At 35.7% G+C, this 19,564-nt stretch overlaps 2 protein-coding genes across 3 annotated transcripts; both read right to left on the bottom strand.

Annotated features, from left to right (window-relative positions):
* Window positions 1–617: 617 nt before the first annotated feature.
* Window positions 618–4,647, bottom strand: LOC126604979 (casein kinase 1-like protein 1). The gene is made up of 13 exons (XM_050272329.1): window positions 4,047–4,647; window positions 3,909–3,949; window positions 3,415–3,484; window positions 3,185–3,333; window positions 2,993–3,088; window positions 2,799–2,869; window positions 2,574–2,635; window positions 2,377–2,440; window positions 2,192–2,276; window positions 1,976–2,102; window positions 1,731–1,874; window positions 1,308–1,444; window positions 618–1,133 (listed from the first exon to the last, which is right to left on the bottom strand). Exons 1-13 carry the CDS (start codon window positions 4,120–4,122, stop codon window positions 876–878), a joined length of 1,380 nt encoding a protein of 459 aa, XP_050128286.1. The 5' UTR covers window positions 4,123–4,647; the 3' UTR covers window positions 618–875.
* A 9,627-nt stretch (window positions 4,648–14,274) lies between these two features.
* LOC126601322 (IQ domain-containing protein IQM1-like) lies at window positions 14,275–17,857 on the bottom strand. 2 transcript variants are annotated; one of them, XM_050268012.1, is made up of 8 exons: window positions 17,114–17,857; window positions 16,444–16,982; window positions 16,170–16,350; window positions 15,947–16,035; window positions 15,781–15,868; window positions 15,452–15,682; window positions 15,225–15,326; window positions 14,275–15,060 (listed from the first exon to the last, which is right to left on the bottom strand). In XM_050268012.1, exons 2-8 carry the CDS (start codon window positions 16,932–16,934, stop codon window positions 14,602–14,604), a joined length of 1,641 nt encoding a protein of 546 aa, XP_050123969.1. In that variant the 5' UTR covers window positions 16,935–16,982; window positions 17,114–17,857; the 3' UTR covers window positions 14,275–14,601. The 2 variants fall into 2 exon arrangements, with proteins under 2 accessions (XP_050123969.1, XP_050123968.1); XM_050268011.1 differs by having other exon boundaries at window positions 16,444–16,979.
* Window positions 17,858–19,564: the final 1,707 nt, after the last annotated feature.

Below are 19,564 nucleotides of genomic sequence, written 5' to 3'. Positions count from 1 at the left end.
CAATTTAAGTGACCATGTTGACTAAATAGCCTATTATTATTTGTTGGTAACTTGTATGATCCTCATTACCGCTTTCTTTGTCATGCATTTCGGAACTATTTTCGATTTCCGACATGTATGCAAACCCTTGCTGAAGGCATTGTCTGAATAAAGATTTCCGGGAAAATAACAAAGAAATGGCGTATAGCAGTGCAAATTGGTTTGTCATTGATCCTGTTCGGTGGCAGTGAGTAAGCTTTTAGCTTTCCGGATACATTTTCTCGTACCAACTGGGCTCAGTTGGCTGCCTCCCTGTGACATCCTTGTTTCCCCAATTAGGTCATCGTTGAGATATCTCAGAGCGTCCCTCAATTTAGTAATTCAATTTCATGTTTATCGTAGTTATGTTCGAGCGTGACAGAGCAGCCGGGCAAAGGAGAATATCGACGATTGTACAATTTAGCGATGACCGTTCCGCTATTCTGCATCCTTAGCTAGCTAGCTTGTCGTCTCTCGTCTGTGTGCCGATGCATTGAGTGTGCTTTGGGGGAAATGGAAAAGGGCAGGGAAACTCAAAATTGTGCCATTGTTTTGAAGCAAAGTGGAAAAGTCCATGAAAATTACCAACAAAGCTTAGGTGGTAGAATTTTGTACGTGAATTGGCAAAAAATTTGAAAATATTCAAAAGCCCAACAAAATTGGGCTGAGAAGCAACATAAATTTAGAAGCCCAACAAATATGGGCTGAAAAAATGGGCCTTTACCGAAACTGACCCAAATTTCGGTAAACTAAACTAAAATAATCGGTGCGGTTTCGGTTTTTTTTACCCTTCCCTAACTGTTCGGTTCGGTTTCCAGTAAGGCCATTTCGGATCAGTTACCAAACCAAAACCACCCCTATTCTAAATGCAGACCTTCGATGCCTTTAACGGTAGTCTCGTAGTTCCCCGTTTGCGATGTATGTCTACGGGTGGGGTCCGATGACTCGACTGGTGAACTTCTTCGACCACTTGAAATTCTGTGTCCTCCAGGGCTAGCATCGGTTGTTCGAGGGCGAATGTCAGACTCACTTCCGCCAAATGCATCACGGCTGCCAGAAACAGCGACTCTCCTTGATGATCCGGCTGACAGGCCATACATATTGCTATTTGACGTCTGCAAGGCCCAAGCATGGACGAGATTTTTGTCACAAGGCATAAAAGGCGCGCAGGGACGTCCTTAAGAGGCTCAAGACTCGAGACATACGAATAAACACTCAACTATTCCTGTTTCATATAACCCCGCAAAAACGATTGCAATTCCATAAATAATGCATTCCAAACATCTCACCTCTCTAGTTAATGAAGCATCATTAGCAATTGGATTCTTCTGCCTCGAAAGGCTCAAGGAATTAAGCGCCGGTCCAGGTATTCTCCGCTGAGAGGCATCCAACGATCTTAAACCAGTTAGCCGCCCATCTTCCTCACCTATATCGAAGCCGTGAAGCAAAATGTTAGAAAATGCAACGCTAATATAGGAGAAATGACACCCAGATATCAGAAAACCTTTAGTAATAAGTTGTCGAACCCGAAAGTGAACAGAGAATTCCTTAAATTTATATATTAACATACAGACAAGTCAAATTTTAAAATAAACAAATAGGAGAGAAAAACATGTGGTAATCTCCAACAGCACCATCCTCTAGCTGTGACGAATAAACTTACCTATAAGAATGCTGTTTAAATTCATCTAGAGCAATGCTAAACAACATACCTGCCAGTCTGTCCGCATTAACAGCGACATGGGGCATCCCAGAACTTGTTCCAGCACCGGGAAGGGCACGGGTTGGAGGAACAGCCAGCTGTGACTGCTGATACTTCAAAATTGTCCAGTCAAACACATAATCAAACTGGAAGCCTGAAGCAAAATCCAATGGATACAATCAGTGTAAATAGAATGCTCACTGTAATGTGGAAATCCGCTTACAATGCTCATTGTAATGACAATAGAATTCAAACCTTCACGAATGAAGACATCCCGGAATATTTTTTTCAAATAAACATAGTCTGGTTTATCATCAAACCGTAGTGAGCGACAGTAATGGAAGTACGAAGCAAACTCTGTCGGATAACCCCGACATAACGCCTGCAAAATCATTAAATTCTTTAGTCAAAATATGCGACACATGAGGCCTGAATTGTATACAACCACATTAACATTCACAAGCATCATACCTCAATTGAAGTAGAAACCTTTTTTTCACTAATTTTTTCATACTTCTGTTTCTTAGTTCCCGCTTTTAGTCCCTGCCAAGGAAGACTAAAGGCAAAAAGAATTATTAAACAAAACATCAACAGATAGCACTACAACAACAAAAGAAAAAAAAAAGAAAAAAAAAAGGGACTTCAGAAATAATCACCTTCCTCTAAGGAAATACATAAGGACATAACCAAGAGATTCTAAATCATCCCTCCGGCTTTGCTCTATAAAGCGCAGAATGTCATAAAAGAATTTCTAAATCAATGTCAATAAACCAGATGGTGGATTTAACTGGAACAAAAGTACATTAAAAGGGATACAAATGGCAAAAACAAAGACTAAAGTCTTAAGACATACCAATTCCAAGGTGAGTATTCATGCTTGCATATCTTGCAGTTCCAGTCAGATTCTTGTTTTCCCTGCACCATTCATGCCGATGTACAATGATAATATGACAGGTCAAGTTATAACATCAACTACAAATCTTGTAGTGCAAGTCCATTTCTAGTATACTGCTATATTTCTCTAGAATCATATTCGGAGAACATATTAGAGAACACAGAAAAACAAGCATCATCTCACCTATAAGGAATATGCTGACGGGTTGAACTATCTCTGTATTTCTTAGCCAGACCAAAGTCTATCATGTACACCTACGTATAACGAAAAATCAATTACCGTATTAATATAGATTCATTGGCATATGAAATATGTGCATTGAAACACAAGCATATACAGACCTACAAAACCATGTACACCAAATTAAGATAGAAAACCTGATTTGCACGCCTTCCCAAGCCCATAAGAAAATTGTCTGGCTTGATATCTCGATGTAGAAATGACTTACTATGGACAAATTCAACACGACTGATCTGAAATAAATGTCAAGCACAGAAAGAGTCAGTATCTTCCCCACAATATATTAAACCAATACGATGAAGTGCAATTGTGCATGGACTCACACCTACCATTTGATCTGCCAGCATAAGAACGGTCTTCAAAGAAAGTTTCCTACTACAGAAGTTAAACAAGTCTTCAAGACTAGGGCCCAGTAAATCCATCACCAAAACATTATAGTCTCCTTCAACTCCAAACCACCTCACATTTGGAATTCCAGCTGCAAGAACCAAATTTAGAAAATCAGAAAACTTGCACCAGAAACTGCTGATTAACTAGGAAATGCAGCAGTTTCACTTACTTCCTCCTGATAGGATCCTGTATAACTTGGATTCGTACAGCAGCTGAGGGTGTTTTGTCTTCACATTTTCCTAAGTATAAGAAACAACAAGACAATTAGCTTCATACCGCACACATTCATCACGCTAATAACAGTTCATAAAAGGAAACTTCAACACCACCACCAAAACTTGAAGACCTCTATTTACAAAAAAAACACGATCCTCCTACGATAATTTTCTAGATACTAATCAATCAATCAAACACATACATTGATACAAGGACTAGTCGTTCCACAAACCTCTGATTCCTAGGCATTTCTAACGCAAGGTGAATGCCGAAGCACGAAAACTAGACCATGAACTTAAAGAATCATTCTTACCAATTCTCAGGCCACGGATTAAACTTAAATTAACACATAAGTAAAAAGCAAGCAAATGGGCATTTAAATCACCCAAAAATAAATAATAAAAAATCACAACTCGTAGCTGAATTGGAACAACGAAAAACACTCACAAGCTTAATCGCAACCTCTTCATTCGTCTGAATATTTGTACCTGCAAACAGGCAATTCAAATCCACAATTAACCACCCAATTACATACATAATTACATACAAATCCACAACTAACAGGAAGATGAAGAAGCAACAAACCCAGATAGATCTCTCCGAACGAGCCGCTACCGATCTTCCGGCCGAGCCGAAACTTATTCCCAACGCGAGGCTCCATATCTTCCAGAGCAGCCCAAATCGGTTGAAATCGAAACCCTAACCCTAAAATTACAAAAACTAAAAAAAAATGGATAACAAATTGGACGATGATTCCAAAAAATCAAAACAACAACAACGACCCCGCATCAGCAGAAGGCAGTCGGCCGACTCAACCGCAACGACATCGGATTGTCCATCCAATAAAAGCAAAGCAAGAAAGAAAAAAAAAATTATAATGCAAAAGCAAAGCAAACGAATTTTGTACGGACAGCTATGCGCTGGGCCCTCTCTGGGTTCTTTCTTGTTGGAGATCTAGGTTTGGATTCTCCTTTTCCTTTTTTTTTTCGTTTTCCGAATTATTATTTTTATTTAATTTCTTTTATTTGTTGGGTTACCGTTAAAAGCACTTTTGGATTAGAAATTACAAAAGGAGAACGGGAAAAGCAAAAGCAGCAGCTGGGCTTGTTGGCTTGTGGCTATCCATACCCACCCACCAGCCACCATCTCTCCCTTGTTTCCTGCTTTTGATTCACCTGCAACCTAAATTTCGGTAGATAGATAATGCCTTTCGCAATATAAAAATAGACGAGTTCTCAATCAATTCATTTCTTCTTCTTCTGTAAATATCGTTGTATAAATAAAATAAAATAAAATAAAATATAAATACTTGAATCAATAGCGCTGTAGAATTTTTGTGTTTTTTTTTATTGTTTGGGAGTGATATCACGTGACTTTTTTCACACAAAACTGGAGGGACCCTGACACGTGGTCCAACTGCGTGTGATTTGAGTCGGACGTTCTTTATTTTCAAAGACGGACTGACCCATGAAAAACGTGACACCCACTCCATTTGCTGAGTCTTTCACACTTTATTTTCTTCGAATATTACATAATCTATTGTGTACACCGATCGAACTTACTAAGAAAATGTACGTCATTTTTAATACAAGCGATCATAGATGGGCGGAACATAATGTTCCCAACCACTTGAATTCTGAGTTCACTTGAATTATCAGTTACTCACATGCCAGCATTTGTTATTTGGCTTTGTATATGTGGAACTTGAGAGACACTTTAGATAAATGTCTCGTATTTGTCAAGTGTGTCACATAAGCAGTGACAGATTCAAAATTTGAATCTTTGGCTCAATATTCAATACAAGTTTTTTAGATATAAACAGGTACGAAGCGTGCAAAAATAAAAAATAAGTTTATTCACTTTGCGGGCTTGTTGCGCACATTGCAACAAATATCGCCATATGCCGAAACAATTTAATGAGTGATATAAAGAGAGAATTTGTCGAATGATGTCGACGCAACAGATCGAGATATATTTAGCATGCATTACATTATACATTTTAGTAAGCATAAAAGGGACCGTACCCAGGGCCTGCCCTAAGGGTAGCCCAAGTAGGCGCCTGCCTAGGGCCCCACTTCAGAAGGGTCCCTAAAAAATTTTATATTCTGTAATTAATATATAAATACAAAAAAGTAAGAAATATCATAATTCATTTGTTTGTGCAGTGGAAATGTTGGCTTCATTTTTCTTTGGGATGTTGAGCTTGAAACACGAAGCTGCCTTTCAGTCACTAGATTTTTCTTAATTTTTCTTGTTTTTCAAATTTATTGTTGGTCCATCTGTCTAACTCTCAAGCCATCTATCCAAATGCATATAAAGTTATAAAACTTAAGTCTATTTGCAATCTTTTTTCTTTCAACTTCTCGTTCTCTCAATTTCTATCGAATATTTATACCAACTTCCTATTCTCTCAATTTCTATTGAATATTTAAACCAATTATAATATGGTCTTAAAGATTATACATTAAGGTAATCAAAACTTTGAATTTTATATATTTCTTTTCAATCACTTTTTATTCAATGGATTATTTTAATATTCAATTCGTTAGTGTGATGTTGATTTTAGAAGGAAAAAAAACACAACAAAAACAATTGGCGTTGAATTTATTATATTCGTCAATCAGGTTTTATTGTCATTTACTCTCGTGATCATCAAGTTTTACCGTTCTTCACTTTCAATCTTAAACTCTTGACTACAAACATTTAGTACATTTGTGTCTAAAAAAGTAAATCATGCAATGTTTAAATAATATTTGTATATTTATCTTCTTTTGATATTAATTTTTAATGATATTTGATGTGAAAATAGAACTTTTTATGTATTTAGCGAATTCTTTTTTATACAAATCAATATACAAAGGACTGGAGATCAAAGAATTTTAGGACCCCACTTCAAATGCTCGCCTAGGGCCCCAAATTCTCAGGGCTGGCCCTGACCATAGCAACACTCGAAGGATCGTCAGAAAATCTTCACATGTATATTTTTCATACATAGATGGTCCTAAGGCCATCTTGGTTCCTTTTTCCATCCGCCCTTGCACACAGGCACGTAGTCAAACACTTGTTTTCAAGCTTTTCATATATGACACTTTTTTTTTTACAAACAAATAACAGTTTGACGTATTCAAATAAAAGTTCTACTTTTACATTTTATCACGCAAATCTATATATGTTAAACTGTAATGTACAGACAATAAAAAGACAAGTACTGTTACGCTAAGACATTTTTTTTCTTGTTTTGGAATTAGTTTTCTTTAAATTCTAACTTGTTTGGAGGGTGAAGAACATTACTACCAAATGCGTACTGGTAATTTTCAATGGCAATAATTTCAGTGAAAGAAAGGTAAGGTTATACCTTACATGGAAATTAAACTAAGGGAAAATTAGGTTCACATCCTTATTTTTGTTATTCCATTGATTAAAATCCTATTCATTTTCAATTTTTGATCAAGGTCCTTGGGTATTAATAATAACATCATTAATTATTTGAATAATAAAATATTTTTATTTTTAAATATATTCCTTTAATGTTAAAAATGTTACAATTAGTATATTTATATTTATGGCTAAATTTTGTATCATATATTTTTATTTTTAGTTTGTACCTATTTTTAATTTGCAAATATTTTTTAATTTGTATCAATTTTCTTTTCATTTTTAATTTGTACCCATATATTAGTTTCTTTTTGTGCCCATGTTTTTTAAAGTTTTATTTGTGTTTGTACTCATGCGTAGACCGTTACGTGACATTGTATATTTAATCAATAATAGAAAAATAACATATGGTATATTTATGTTTTATGCCTAAACCTTGTATCATATATTTATATTTTTAGTTTGTATTCACTTTTAATTTGCAACATTTTTTTTTAAATTTGCAGTATTTTCTTTTTAGTTTTATTTTGTACCCATGTATTAATTTCTTCTAACGCCTATATTTTTTAAAATTCGTTTGTACTCATAATTTTTAATTTTTTATCTGCACCCTAATTTATTTCTAATGTCCCCATTCTTCTTTATTAATGTACCACTTTATTATATGTGAAATGTACCAAATTTTTTAACACTATGGATACATTTTTTTGCCATTTTTTATTTCTTACTTTTACATAGTTTTTATCCATTTATTCAGTCAAAATATTTGAATTTTTTTATTGTTACCGTTTCTAATAGTATTATAATGAGAGATTTTAAATTTATAGGATTATAAATCTTATAAAATATCAAACAATTAATGTCAAAACTATAAAGATATAAATATTAATAATAATATAATTAAATGTACAAAATCAAGAGATCTTGATAAAAAAAATGTTAAGGACTAGAAACCACATCCAAAATATCCTTTAAACTAATTATATGGGAATTGGTAGGTTCCATCTTTTATTAAAAGTCGGGTTTGTACTGTTATCATTGCTAATGTATTAATCACATGTTAATTGATACATTTTGTTGTTGACAAGTTAATTGACAATAATGTCAATACCTCATCGATATCAACAGTATATTTATTAAATAGCATTGTGCATAAATCATCTCAGGTTCTTTTTAACACAATAATATTCTATTAGATCAGTTACAATTAGTAGATATCGAACTCCGAACTCGTCGTAAGTTTTACCGTGTGATTATAACTCGAACCTCAGAGCCCGTGCCCAGCTAGACTCCTAACTGTGTAAAGCTTAAAAAAAAAAAAAAAAAAAAAAATCAAAAACGAAATTTTCGGTTTATAGATCGCAAGCCTCCTAGCAAGAGCATGAAGTTTGAAATAGCTAGCGAAAATTTTACTATGTTCCGTTGAAAGCATGTATCCTATGTCCCGGAGCATATACCGGAAAACCGCTTGCAACAGAACAATTTTTTTTTATGGAGTGAAGAAAGTAGAGCCACATTTGCATCTCCAACCTTCAGGCTCATAATTTGCATATTGAACTCCAAAGTGGTCAGTGGTTGTGGGTGTCTGAACTGGAACACATGGCTCGCAGCTTCCACATACGTGCTTACAATATGGTGGTCTTGACCCCAGCCTACTCAGCCCTCTGTACTTTCTTTGTTCCATGCCTTCCTCAACTCCCTAAAGACAAACCCTAATTATCCGTACACCCAAACACATACATATATATACACAAAAATATTATAATATATGTTATATATACACATAATATCCAGAGATGGAGAACCAAAGATGTACCTGTTTTGAGTGAAAGGTAGCTCCTGGGGAATATTGGTTTCTCTCTGTTTGATTAGCTATAAGAAAAGGTATTTGGGTAAACATATAACTATATGAAAAGACTTGATTCTAGCATACAACCGAAAATATAGTGATGAGAAATACAGAGATATGGTGATAAATTCACGGAAACAGCTGAGAATCTCCCAAGAGAAATATGGTACAAGTAGCTTTTTACCTTCTTGATGGGGAACGTCATAGGATGCAAAGGGCCTGCTTGTAACAGAAACCCAACACAGAAGAGTAACCACTACAGTAATGCAGCATGTCCTTCTCTTCATTTTTGTTGGAAATATCCAAATGGCAAAAGTGATGACCTGTTTTGTGAGTGGCGGGGGGACAAAATGCAAGCAATGCCATATATGTGTGTGTATATATATATATATATATATATATAGAGAGAGAGAGAGAGAGAGAGAGAGAGAGAGAGAGAGAGAGAGAGGTTGGAAGACCAGTGGAAGAAGACAAAATATACTGTTTCTTTCTTTCTTCTTGTGGCAGTGATTCTGGTGCACTCTGGAGGGGGGAGATTTTCTACAGAGGAAAGAGAGAGAGAGAGAGAGAGAGGAGAGGTGAATTTGTTCGACCTTCTTGTCCGCCTTCTTGTCAAACAGAACCCTAAACCAAGAAACAAAATGACATGGAGAAAATTGGAATTTGGGGAATGCTCCCTTTGGTTGTCTTTCTTTTGACAACTCAATCAGTCCTACGGTCTGATCAATAAAAGAGGGAAAACAATACATAGAAAACGTGAAAACTGTCTGATTTATGTGAAGATATGGACTCTGACCCTGTCCCTTCGGACGGATTGGTCAAGGCCACAAGAAATTTCGAAGTTGAGAGATCTATTTGAAACAAAAAAAAGGCTAAAATAATAGTGTCCCAAATGTCATGTTTTATCATATATTTATTGGAGTTTGAATGAAATTTCAACTCAAATATGGGGTATTGTTGAAAATTTGAGTAGTTTGAGTAGAAATTTATTTATCCCACATTGGTCATTCCCAAAAGATTTTATCACTTTATAAGGCTTTGTCCTTTATAGAAAGTGATCGGAGTAATAGGCCTGGAGACTAAAATTGGGCTTACCTTTGGAGTTGAGCTTTGGGGTGTACTAATTAATTGGTAATTAATATATAATTAATATATATTTAATTGTCAATAGATGGACCTTGGGCCTTTAATTAATTATTTATTTTTACCAACAGACTCATCTGAAAAGATGAAGTCTGAAATGTGAAAACGCAGAAACAAAAACACCCTTTTTCAGCAGATGTCTCTCAACAGATGCATCCCTTCCTCATACCTGTTGCGAACAAGTATAATCACATTATATATACATTCATCTGCATGGCATTTAGAACATAGAAAAATCATAAACATCCTTTCTGAGAGAACCACATTAATATTCACTAGAAGTCAATTTTCTGGTGCTGGAATTTCTAACTTAGATAGTTGAATCCTGGTGAAGCAGACGTCCTTAGAACTACAAGCACTGAGTAGGGACAAAATTTCTGTTTCAAGGACATTGCGGTATGCAAGCCTAGATCTTCAAGTTGTCTGTTTTTATAATTCGTATTCTAGTTTATATTCTGTTAATTCCTATTACATTTATTGTTTATTAGCATATATATTTAAATCACAGATTGTTAACTTATATCCAACAATATTTACACATTTTCATACACCGTTGCATAATTAGTTTAAGTTACCGTCTTTTTAGCGTTATGTTTCGTGTTTTGGAGCTAGTAACTTAGCTTAGGTACTCTCTTATTCAGAATTTCAACCATATGACTAAGTACCTGAGACACCAATCAATAAGATGCTCTCTGATTTAATTAGCCTACTAAATAGTAAATTAAAAAAGTAGTTGAAGTCTGAACTTGGGATCAATTTTCAAACAGGAAGGGTTGATGGAGAACACACAGTCCATCTGGCTGTGCCCTCAAAAGTCTGAAATTTTCAGTGAATTGATGAGTCAAAAAAGATTTTATTGTGTTGGGATTGATGCTTTTCTTGCATATAGTCATAATGCTGTTGCAATAACGACTTATTCAATTTCCTGTGAGTAGCTCACATCAAAATCTCATTTACTATCTATCGTGAAGTTTGTTGTCATTCACCCTTTAATTTAGTCCAACTCATAGCTAGCTATTAGCTACACAAGCTTTATTAGTGTTAACGCTCAAATTTGAGAGTTTAACAAAGACCAATGTGGTCGGTTTAAGGTGTGCTCGAAGTTAATAAGAACTTGATAACAAGATTTAAGTGGTTTACATTTAAAAATTGGATTATAGTAATTGTGGTGCTCGGATATATTGAGTATAGGTTAGAATAGGCGCTTAATATAATCTAGTCTATTTTTGCACAATTTCTTGTTCGACCCGTTACAAAGAGTGCGTATACTCGTCCTCCTTATATAAGCCCTCCATGTGCCTCAAGTCTGGCTTGAGTTTTCCACTGCTTTCGCATTTATTAAACCAAGGACGTTGACGTAATCTGCTAGTTGCCCATTTTTCTTTAGTGCACACGTGGTGGCAAAGTGACACTTGCTCAGATCCACTTGCACGTTTTATGAAGGCAACACATAACGAGCTCCTTGCTCAGTCCTGGAGTTGGTGGAAACCCAAGCCAAGTGATTGATGTCTAAAGAAGTCTACTCCTAAGACTTTGTTCTATGAAGTTGTTAGTATGCCAACTTGCTGCCAATGGTCAGTAAGTACCTTATTCGGATGTGCTCGGCTTGGCAAGCAAACCATACTATTGAGCAGTTGTTCATAGCGCTCGGGATTGTCCATCCCAGTTCTATTGGGCCTTGGCCTCCCCTTCTTTGGACGTTTATCTTCATTTCTTCCTCCAGGTCCCCCAATAACCCTAATATCATGTTATCAAACCCAAAAATGAAGTAAAAGAGGAAATTGTGAAGGGACTCTTGTAAATTAGTACATGCATGCAATCATGCAAATGCAGTCTCCAGAAACGTAGGCCTCAACATACACAGAGACTGCATGTGGCTACTACTAGACATGAGCCCTACGGGGGCTACCCTATAGACCTGCCTTTTCCTGTTTTCCATATGTAGAGGATGCATGACATGTTGACACGTGACGGTGAAAGCAATTACCATACAATTATCATATATTTAGGTATATTTAGGTACACAATTTTTGATACATTTGTGTTTTTGTATAATTTCTTATGTACCAGTAATTCACTACAATATATTTATGTACGAATATTTCGGTACATTAATTTGGTAAATTATATTATGATACAGACGTTTAGGTACACTAATTAGAGGAAGTTAAATAAAATTAATAAATTCAAATGTATATAATATGAATTTGAATTAAGTACTCATTAAGAGACTAAAATCACTATTCAATATAATACCAAATTTTTATTAAATTTTAATTTTCTTCAAGAATTAAAGTTCAAAAGTACATTGACATATCCATAAAATCTAGTAGTTATTAAACACTTGTTTGTTTATACTTATTTTAATAACTAAAAGTAATATATTAAGTAACAAATAGTGTCTTTATAATATCGATTTAAATATGACATGTATGTTGGCATGTTTTTTACTCACATACTCACCTTATAAATAAAGAAATCTCAAATCCGTGAAAATTGACCAACCCAACTTGTCTTGTAATGATTTAGGTAGGTTTGTTTGCCTTATTTATTTATTTATTAATGAAAATGTCAATCCGAATGTATTAGATTTGACAACAATCCTCTCCGGATTCTAGTTGTGGGAATCATAAGAATTCCCTAATTTTAACTGTTAATTGTATATCATGCGATTAGTTTTCGTTAAATATTATTTGTGTTTAATTTTAAATAAAAAAATCAAAATAATTTTTTACAGCATGAATCAACTGTTAAAATGTGAGAATACCATTTAGAATCCGAAGGGATCCACATCCTATTAGATTGACCAACAAATTTAAATCCGGACCCGGCTTCTTTGTCCTCTCAGTGCCCATATATTCTCATTCCTTTCTATTTTGTGCAGTCACGGTTAAGGCAAATCAATATTTTATATTGATTTTTTTTATAGAGATAATTAGATAAAAAATAATAGTGATATAAAATAATAATGTCGCTTAACCGTGACTGCACAAATAAGTGAGGATGAAAATGTATGAGACCTGGAAGGGTAGAGAAGTCCTTTAAATCCAACCCCACAAACCCACCCAATGTTAACCCCTACTAGCATCGGTAGCCAAGCTATCATATGGTTATGAATGAGGCCGTACTCTTAGCATCTATCGACATCCAGACCGTGAGAGAGCGAGATAGAGGGGGATGGGGATGGGATTCTGCATTGCATGACATGTCTAGCTAGCTAGTTTAGGGTGGTCTATGACTATATATGAGACTGATGAGAAAATGGAATTTAATTAAGCAGAATGCTTCTCTCTCTTAAAACAGCATACCTAAGATATCAAAGAAGCTTTAATAATTACGGTTTAATAATATTTTTTTTTATTTGTAACTTTATAGATAAGATGTTTTAAACTCGATTTCTTTCAAAGACGAATTACTAGTTCATTTTGAAACTCAATGCACTCTTCCACCCTTTTAACATAAATACTATTGCTAGTGAGAAACGTATATTCGTCATCTCCATGGAAGTTTCACTCCTAAAATAGAACAAAATCTTGTGTCCGGGCTCCCTTAAAGGGACACTGACAAAAAGAATTGAAAGGTACCAAAATATTGCAGTAAACCGCTTAAGAGAGGATTATTAACAAAAAATTAATGCGTCATTTATAAAAGTTAAGCATCAACTTGGAGACAGTTTTGTTTTTCAATTTCACGTCAAACACTCATATATTCACAAAAAATTTAGAGAAAGACTTGCATAACACAAGTATATCGTTTACAAAGTTCCATACTAATAACTTAAAGACATGTGTTAGCTTTTAACTATATCATCTTATATTATTAATAGAACGCTACTGTGATGATGTAACCATTTCTTGCTAATTGTTCTCCAAAATTTGGGCGATGAGGAAGAGAGATCTGGTCAAGCGCAGTACAGTGCAGGCTACACAAACTCTAGGTAGGTCTGGTGACTCTGCATTTTCATCTTTTTGTCTTGTTCTGGAGTGTGTCAGCGAGGTTTGATTGAGTTGAGTGATGGATTGATTACTCTCTCTGCCTCTCTTGTCTCCCGAACCAGACGCAACCATATGATGTCATTGAAAATAACATAATATAAAATCATAATATATTCCTTCTAACTCTCTGTCCATCTTTTTTCTTCATACCAATACAAAAATTATGTATCATTCATTTTGTTCCTAAAAAAGAAAAAAAAGTCATGTATCATTTCGCAAGTACTATTGTAGATTTTTTTAAGGAAATTTTAGCGAAAAATTTGTAATACTGTTTATTTAAACAAAAAATCATATTTTTACATTAAAAAATCAATCATGGTATTTTTCACTTTACTATTTATTTTATCCTTTAAAATTCAAAATTTTCGAATCATTTTTATTAATTTTCATTTTTTTGAATGCTTGCCAAAAATAAAAAATTATTGTTGACGCTCTAAAATAGAACAATTACTAGACGAAAATTTTGAATATTACATTTCATTCAGTGGCCTCGACTTCCTGGTATACAAATAATGAATAAATTAAACCCGACCCGACCCAAAAAATACATGAGTGAAATCAGTAGAAAATTTGACAGAAAGAAACCACTTGGTTTACAATGCATGTACAAAAAATCAAATGATCGAGATCGAAGGAACGAAAAAATTGGGTTAGTTCCCTTAACTCCTCCTTATTGGGCTTAGCGAGAGGCCCACCATTCTTGTACGGCTGCTTTGGCCCATTATTAACCTACTGCTACCTAACCCAGCCCACGAGCCTAATGTTCCCTTCGGCGAGCTTAGTTGGCTGCGGGGATTGGGGTCCTTGGGCTAGGAAGGCCCATATATGAGAGCCGGGGTGAGAGCCAGACGTTTGGGCTGGGCCTTGGAGAAGGAATTGGGCCATAACGTACTGACGGTCCAGGACCGACCCGGGGAGATAGGTTAACGTGTTCAAGTGCCCTGAATTGTAGCTCGGTCGGGTAGTCCCGGACACACCCGATTCGGGGTCCAGTTGCTGTAGTCCATTTGCATGACAAGCGCTTGGACGCGTCAAAAACTGGTGGCTTGGCATTGGCAGTGGCACTATCAACCTTCTTAGTTTGTTCTTGAACGGTTGTGATTGGAGCCTTGCTGGCCAAGCCATGTGAATCAGTTTTGTTTGCACCATCCGATTCGGTCGATTTGAACGAACCCTCCCTTGTTGATTCCGCTTCAGTGGTCTTCGTATAAGAAGAGTCATCATCAATTGCGCACCTCTGAGGAAAATCAAGAGAAATATAAGTTGGAATGTGAACAAACAAGCACACAACCGTGATCATTTGAGCTAGTGACCTCTAGTTTTCACTTTATCTGACGAGGTTCTGAGTTTAAATTTCATAAACAGCAGTTATTGGATAAGAAATAGACACGAAGCATTTACCTTGACATTGGAGAGGTCGACGTGATTATCTTCTAGGAAGCTGACAAATTCCATGAAGTTCTCTTCTGTTGGGTGGTAATGACCACTGTATGGCCAAATAGCCTGAAATTAACAGTTGAAATTAAGTTAAGAAATGACATCAAAGTTACTTGGACCATAAGAAAACACACAATGCATTGCTAGCCTCTTGGCCTGCGCTCACACGTATGTAGGGATAAATTTCGTACCTCAAGAATCCCGTCACGGGCAACCAATCTTCCAGCTGCTGTGGTAGCACCACCTGCTAGAAAACTCGAGTGTTGGAACTGACCCTTCTTCTTCTGCCCAACATACAAAGACCTTGTCGTGCTGAGGACAAATATCCATTTGGAACCTTCGCTTGTGTTCACAAGCACCCCACTTTGCCTGTATAAAAGTTTTCCATTTTCCAATACTACTTCATATGCTTCTCTTTCAATCTGAAAATATTGCAGGCACAAAAAAAACACAATTAAGTATGCAATTAACAAGCATTATGTTGGTGGTAAACGAAATTCGGGTTTAGGGTATGACTAACCGGTCCAAGATACTTGATGCATTGACGTTGTAGAACCGTCCTCGAGCATTTCTCGAGGTTTATTTCTTTCCCGTCTCCGACATCCAGCCTGCATTACACAGATAGATCAGTAATTGAGATATGAACCATCTTAGAAAAAATGAACAATATAAACACTACTACTTACCAGTAGAAGAAAGGTTGGCTGCTCTCACTTTCAAACCAGAGATCATAGTAGAAGTGTAAATTGTGTCCATACCGATGTCGTGGATCAATCTGCATAAAACATCAAGAAACATCTGAATGTTAGATCATGAATCCCATAATCTTTTTGAATAAGCACGAAAAGTCATCGATTTTTTTAAGGTCAGAGTCAGATAAATCGTTGTTGAGTTTTCGCAAGACCTTACCGCTTCAAGCCAGTGTTGAAGAGCCAATTTTTGTGCCTTCTCATCCTTGGACAAACCCTTTCCAACCTTGGCTGCTCTAGTCCTAGCTCTTGCCCACCGCGAAACAGCGGTTTCCGGCTTCTCAACATTGAAGAACGACACAGAACTCCTCTTCAGAGCTGCAAAATCTAATGCCTTCCACCTAAAGGTTTCGAAAAAACGAAAATTAATCAAACCATTTTAAAATATTGAAAATTTGATCAAATCAATGGAATGAAATTGCAAAAAGACTCACCATAGCTCCTCAACCACCACAGCACAATCTGCAAGGTTTCTTCGGGTCCGGTAACTCTTGTAAACCTTCTGAAGCTTAACAGCAGCAGCATCAAGCTCGCTAACCGGCCTTGGCGAAGAAAAAACCGGCGGCTCAGGCAGAGCAAGTGCAGGCATTGGTTTGTGCTTCAATTCATTTTTGCCTTTACAAAAATCTAACCCCATGTCTTGTTGCTCTTGGACAAGACCTTTAAACGAAAGATTCTTGTCGAGTATCACATTTTCGGGTTTGTATTCCCTCAAGCGAATCGAATTGTTAGTCCCCGACTTACTAGAACTGTTTGAATTAACTGTCATGGATTCGGATTCTATTTTCTTAAAGCTGTGTGTTCTTCGAATAACTTGTGCTCCAATATCTCTGGGAGTTAAACTGATGTTGTAGGTCAACTCGAAGAATCTATGCCTCACAATTTCTTCCCAGGCTGAGGCAAGTAGTGAGAATGATAGCCCCATAAGAATTGCTCAACAGGTTCAGGTTGAAAGGCGCAAAATCGTCACCTGCTAATTAATTAACAAGAACATAATTAGACTAAAGATTCAAACCACCAAAGATTTAATCAAAATCCCATAAAATTTAATCAAATCTACAACATGGGTTGTTAACAGAATTGAGAGATGAAACATTGCCTAACCTGAAATGGGATTTTTCACAAAGTCCTGAAAAGTGCTTTTGAAATTCCAAAACTCCAGAGAGATGTTGAATTGAATTGGAAGATGGGATTTGAGTGAGTCTGACTGCTATATGCTTATATATATATATATATATATATATATATATATATATATATATATATATAAATTCGCCTCAGCAAACAAACAACTAACCCCACTAGTCTCCTTCGAATACGTGTCGAAACGACGGAATTGGAAATTTGGAAGATGGAAAAAATGGAAAACGATGAAACTTTGAATTCAAGGTCAATAAAAAAGTTTTGGGGATTTGGTTGCCGTGGAATTGGAAGACAGAAGAGGGAATGGTGGGGGGAAGTGTTTTGGATTCAACGCTTGAGTTTTCTTTCCCTTTTTTTATTTTCTTTGGTTCAAAGCCCACGAGTTGTTGATGTATTCAAAGCTTTGAGAAAAGCATTTACAAACTGCTTCTCACAGATGTGAACAGGCTACTTGTAGAGCTTGTGTTGTTCATAACATACAAAACATGGGCATTAGCAGCTGTAGAGAGAGAAAGAAAGAGGGGAGATAGAGAGAGAGTGGGCGGTCAAAAAAGTAAGCTTGGAGTTGGAGAGGCGGTTTCCGTGAAAAAACACAGAAGTGCTTATTTTCCAAGAGGAACACAGACGTGCTTCTAACTCTACAGAAACTGGGATTTTTGTGTGCTTTTTTGCTGAAATCTCAACAGTCAACAAACAACAATCAATTAAGAAGTCGGATGGATTTGTCATCGACGCGGATCTTTTGTTGGAGTTACTGGATTTGAAGGTTTTTTGTCCCTTACTGTTTGTTTGTCGCTGCCCTGCTTTTATGTCCTTCTTCTACGGACAGATCGAGATTACCATAATGCCCTTCCTTTTCCATTTTCTACCGGGAAGTGAAGTGATGGTTGTTGGTGGCGGCAGCACGCGCCAAATCTCCAAACCCTATAAAGGTATTTGCCGTAGTTACTATTGTGGTCAAAGTTCTAAGTTTCATGATCAAGGGTAAGTTTTGAAGATCAAGTTTATGTTTTGTGCTTAAATATTAAATATTGGGGGTTCGGAAATAATTTTTCACACAAACGATGTTCTAAACTAACTAGAGGGTCGAATCAATTTTGAGCAAATACATTTCTTTGGAGAAACAATATATCATGTAGTCTCCGTTAATGATTTGTTGACCGTCATCTTATCCATGTATGGAAGAAACACATTCATTCTAGAAATGTGAACATGTCTACTTCTGTAAAGTAAGATATTAACAAAACATTTTATTATAAATGTTATGTGGTCGTCAAGTCTAAAAAAATTCTCTGTGAGGGTGTCCTGATTCTCATCAAATAGTTTTTTTCACCCTTCAAAGATCAAGAGCAATTTAGTTGGGGAGCAAAACTGCGTGACAAGTAATGTGTGTATACTACTCGTAGTAAAATACGTAGAAAATTTGAAATTTTTGAAATAAATATCTTGCTAAACGTAATACTTTCATGCAAGTGTTGAAAAGTATATTAACAGATGATACTACGAGAAATACCAGTAGAGTACTACAAGCGAAGTGCAACGAGAATGTACTAAGATGTTGAACAGGAATAATGTTGGTGATATTGGAGCTAAACAAGTCAACAACCGAGAAAATTAAACAAGATTATGCAGAGGAAGTGGAGCATGTGGAAATTGGCATTGGAAAACTTGTCCACAAGAGAGTGTGTGCCTTTGAATTGATGCTCTCTACAATTGTGATGCGGGAGACGCGTTTGATCACTGCACATAGACACATTGAGTCCCAATAACACAGAGTCAAAAGTCAAGATTAAGGAATCCATATATTTATTCAATTTGCTTGTCAAACAATCAAATGCAATCTTTCCCACTCATCTCAAAGATTCAAGACATCCATAAACCAAATTAAAAAAAAAAAAATCTGTGAATTCATTAAGATAAGATTATAGTTAAAAATAAAGGAAAATTAACGAAAAATAATTTAGTTTTAATGAAAAATGACAAATAAAGGTGTAAGTCAGTAGTACCAAAAAAGGAAAAAATGTGGTTTTTCGTTAAAAATGAACAGTAATGGAAGTATTTTTTTAAAACTCCCAAAAAATAATTGATACCGTTCTGGAGTTTTAACTTAGTAAATTTACGCCCATGAACGACAAGAAAATTGGTTTTGTAATGAAGTATATTTTGTTATGTTTGTAGGGTTCGTCACGTGACTAAAAAAATATTAACTCATTTGAAAGTGTTTTTAATATGGTTAAAAATGTTTTTGGTGAAAATATTTTTGAAAACAATCTTTAATAAAAATGTAAGTAAATCATGTAAAAGTGATTATTGGAAGAAGCACAAAACTAGTTTGTTTTGCCAGTGCGTAGCAAGGATTTTCAAATAATGGGGTCATAATATCAACCAAATAAGCTTCATCGGGCCATTTCG

This window comes from Malus sylvestris, chromosome 15 (assembly GCF_916048215.2).
Source record: "Malus sylvestris chromosome 15, drMalSylv7.2, whole genome shotgun sequence".
In the NCBI taxonomy this organism is placed as follows: Eukaryota; Viridiplantae; Streptophyta; class Magnoliopsida; order Rosales; family Rosaceae; genus Malus; species Malus sylvestris.
Note: the sequence above shows the minus strand (reverse complement) of the source record. Positions and strands in the feature narration are given on the sequence as shown.

Excerpts from the sequence above, each read along its gene's own strand:
- LOC126604979 (XM_050272329.1), bottom strand. The coding sequence starts at position 4,122 with ATGGAGCCTCGCGTTGGGAATAAGTTTCGGCTCGGCCGGAAGATCGGT. Across the intron at positions 3,950-4,046 it reads GTTCGGAGAGATCTATCTGG|GTACAAATATTCAGACGAAT; the intron begins GTTTGTTGCTTC and ends GCCTGTTTGCAG. Across the intron at positions 1,445-1,730 it reads TAATGCGGACAGACTGGCAG|GTGAGGAAGATGGGCGGCTA; the intron begins GTATGTTGTTTA and ends GCTTCGATATAG.
- LOC126601322 (XM_050268012.1), bottom strand. The coding sequence starts at position 16,934 with ATGGGGCTATCATTCTCACTACTTGCCTCAGCCTGGGAAGAAATTGTG. Across the intron at positions 16,036-16,169 it reads TTCAACACTGGCTTGAAGCG|ATTGATCCACGACATCGGTA; the intron begins GTAAGGTCTTGC and ends TGTTTTATGCAG. Across the intron at positions 15,327-15,451 it reads CCCGTGACGGGATTCTTGAG|GCTATTTGGCCATACAGTGG; the intron begins GTACGAAATTTA and ends TGTTAATTTCAG.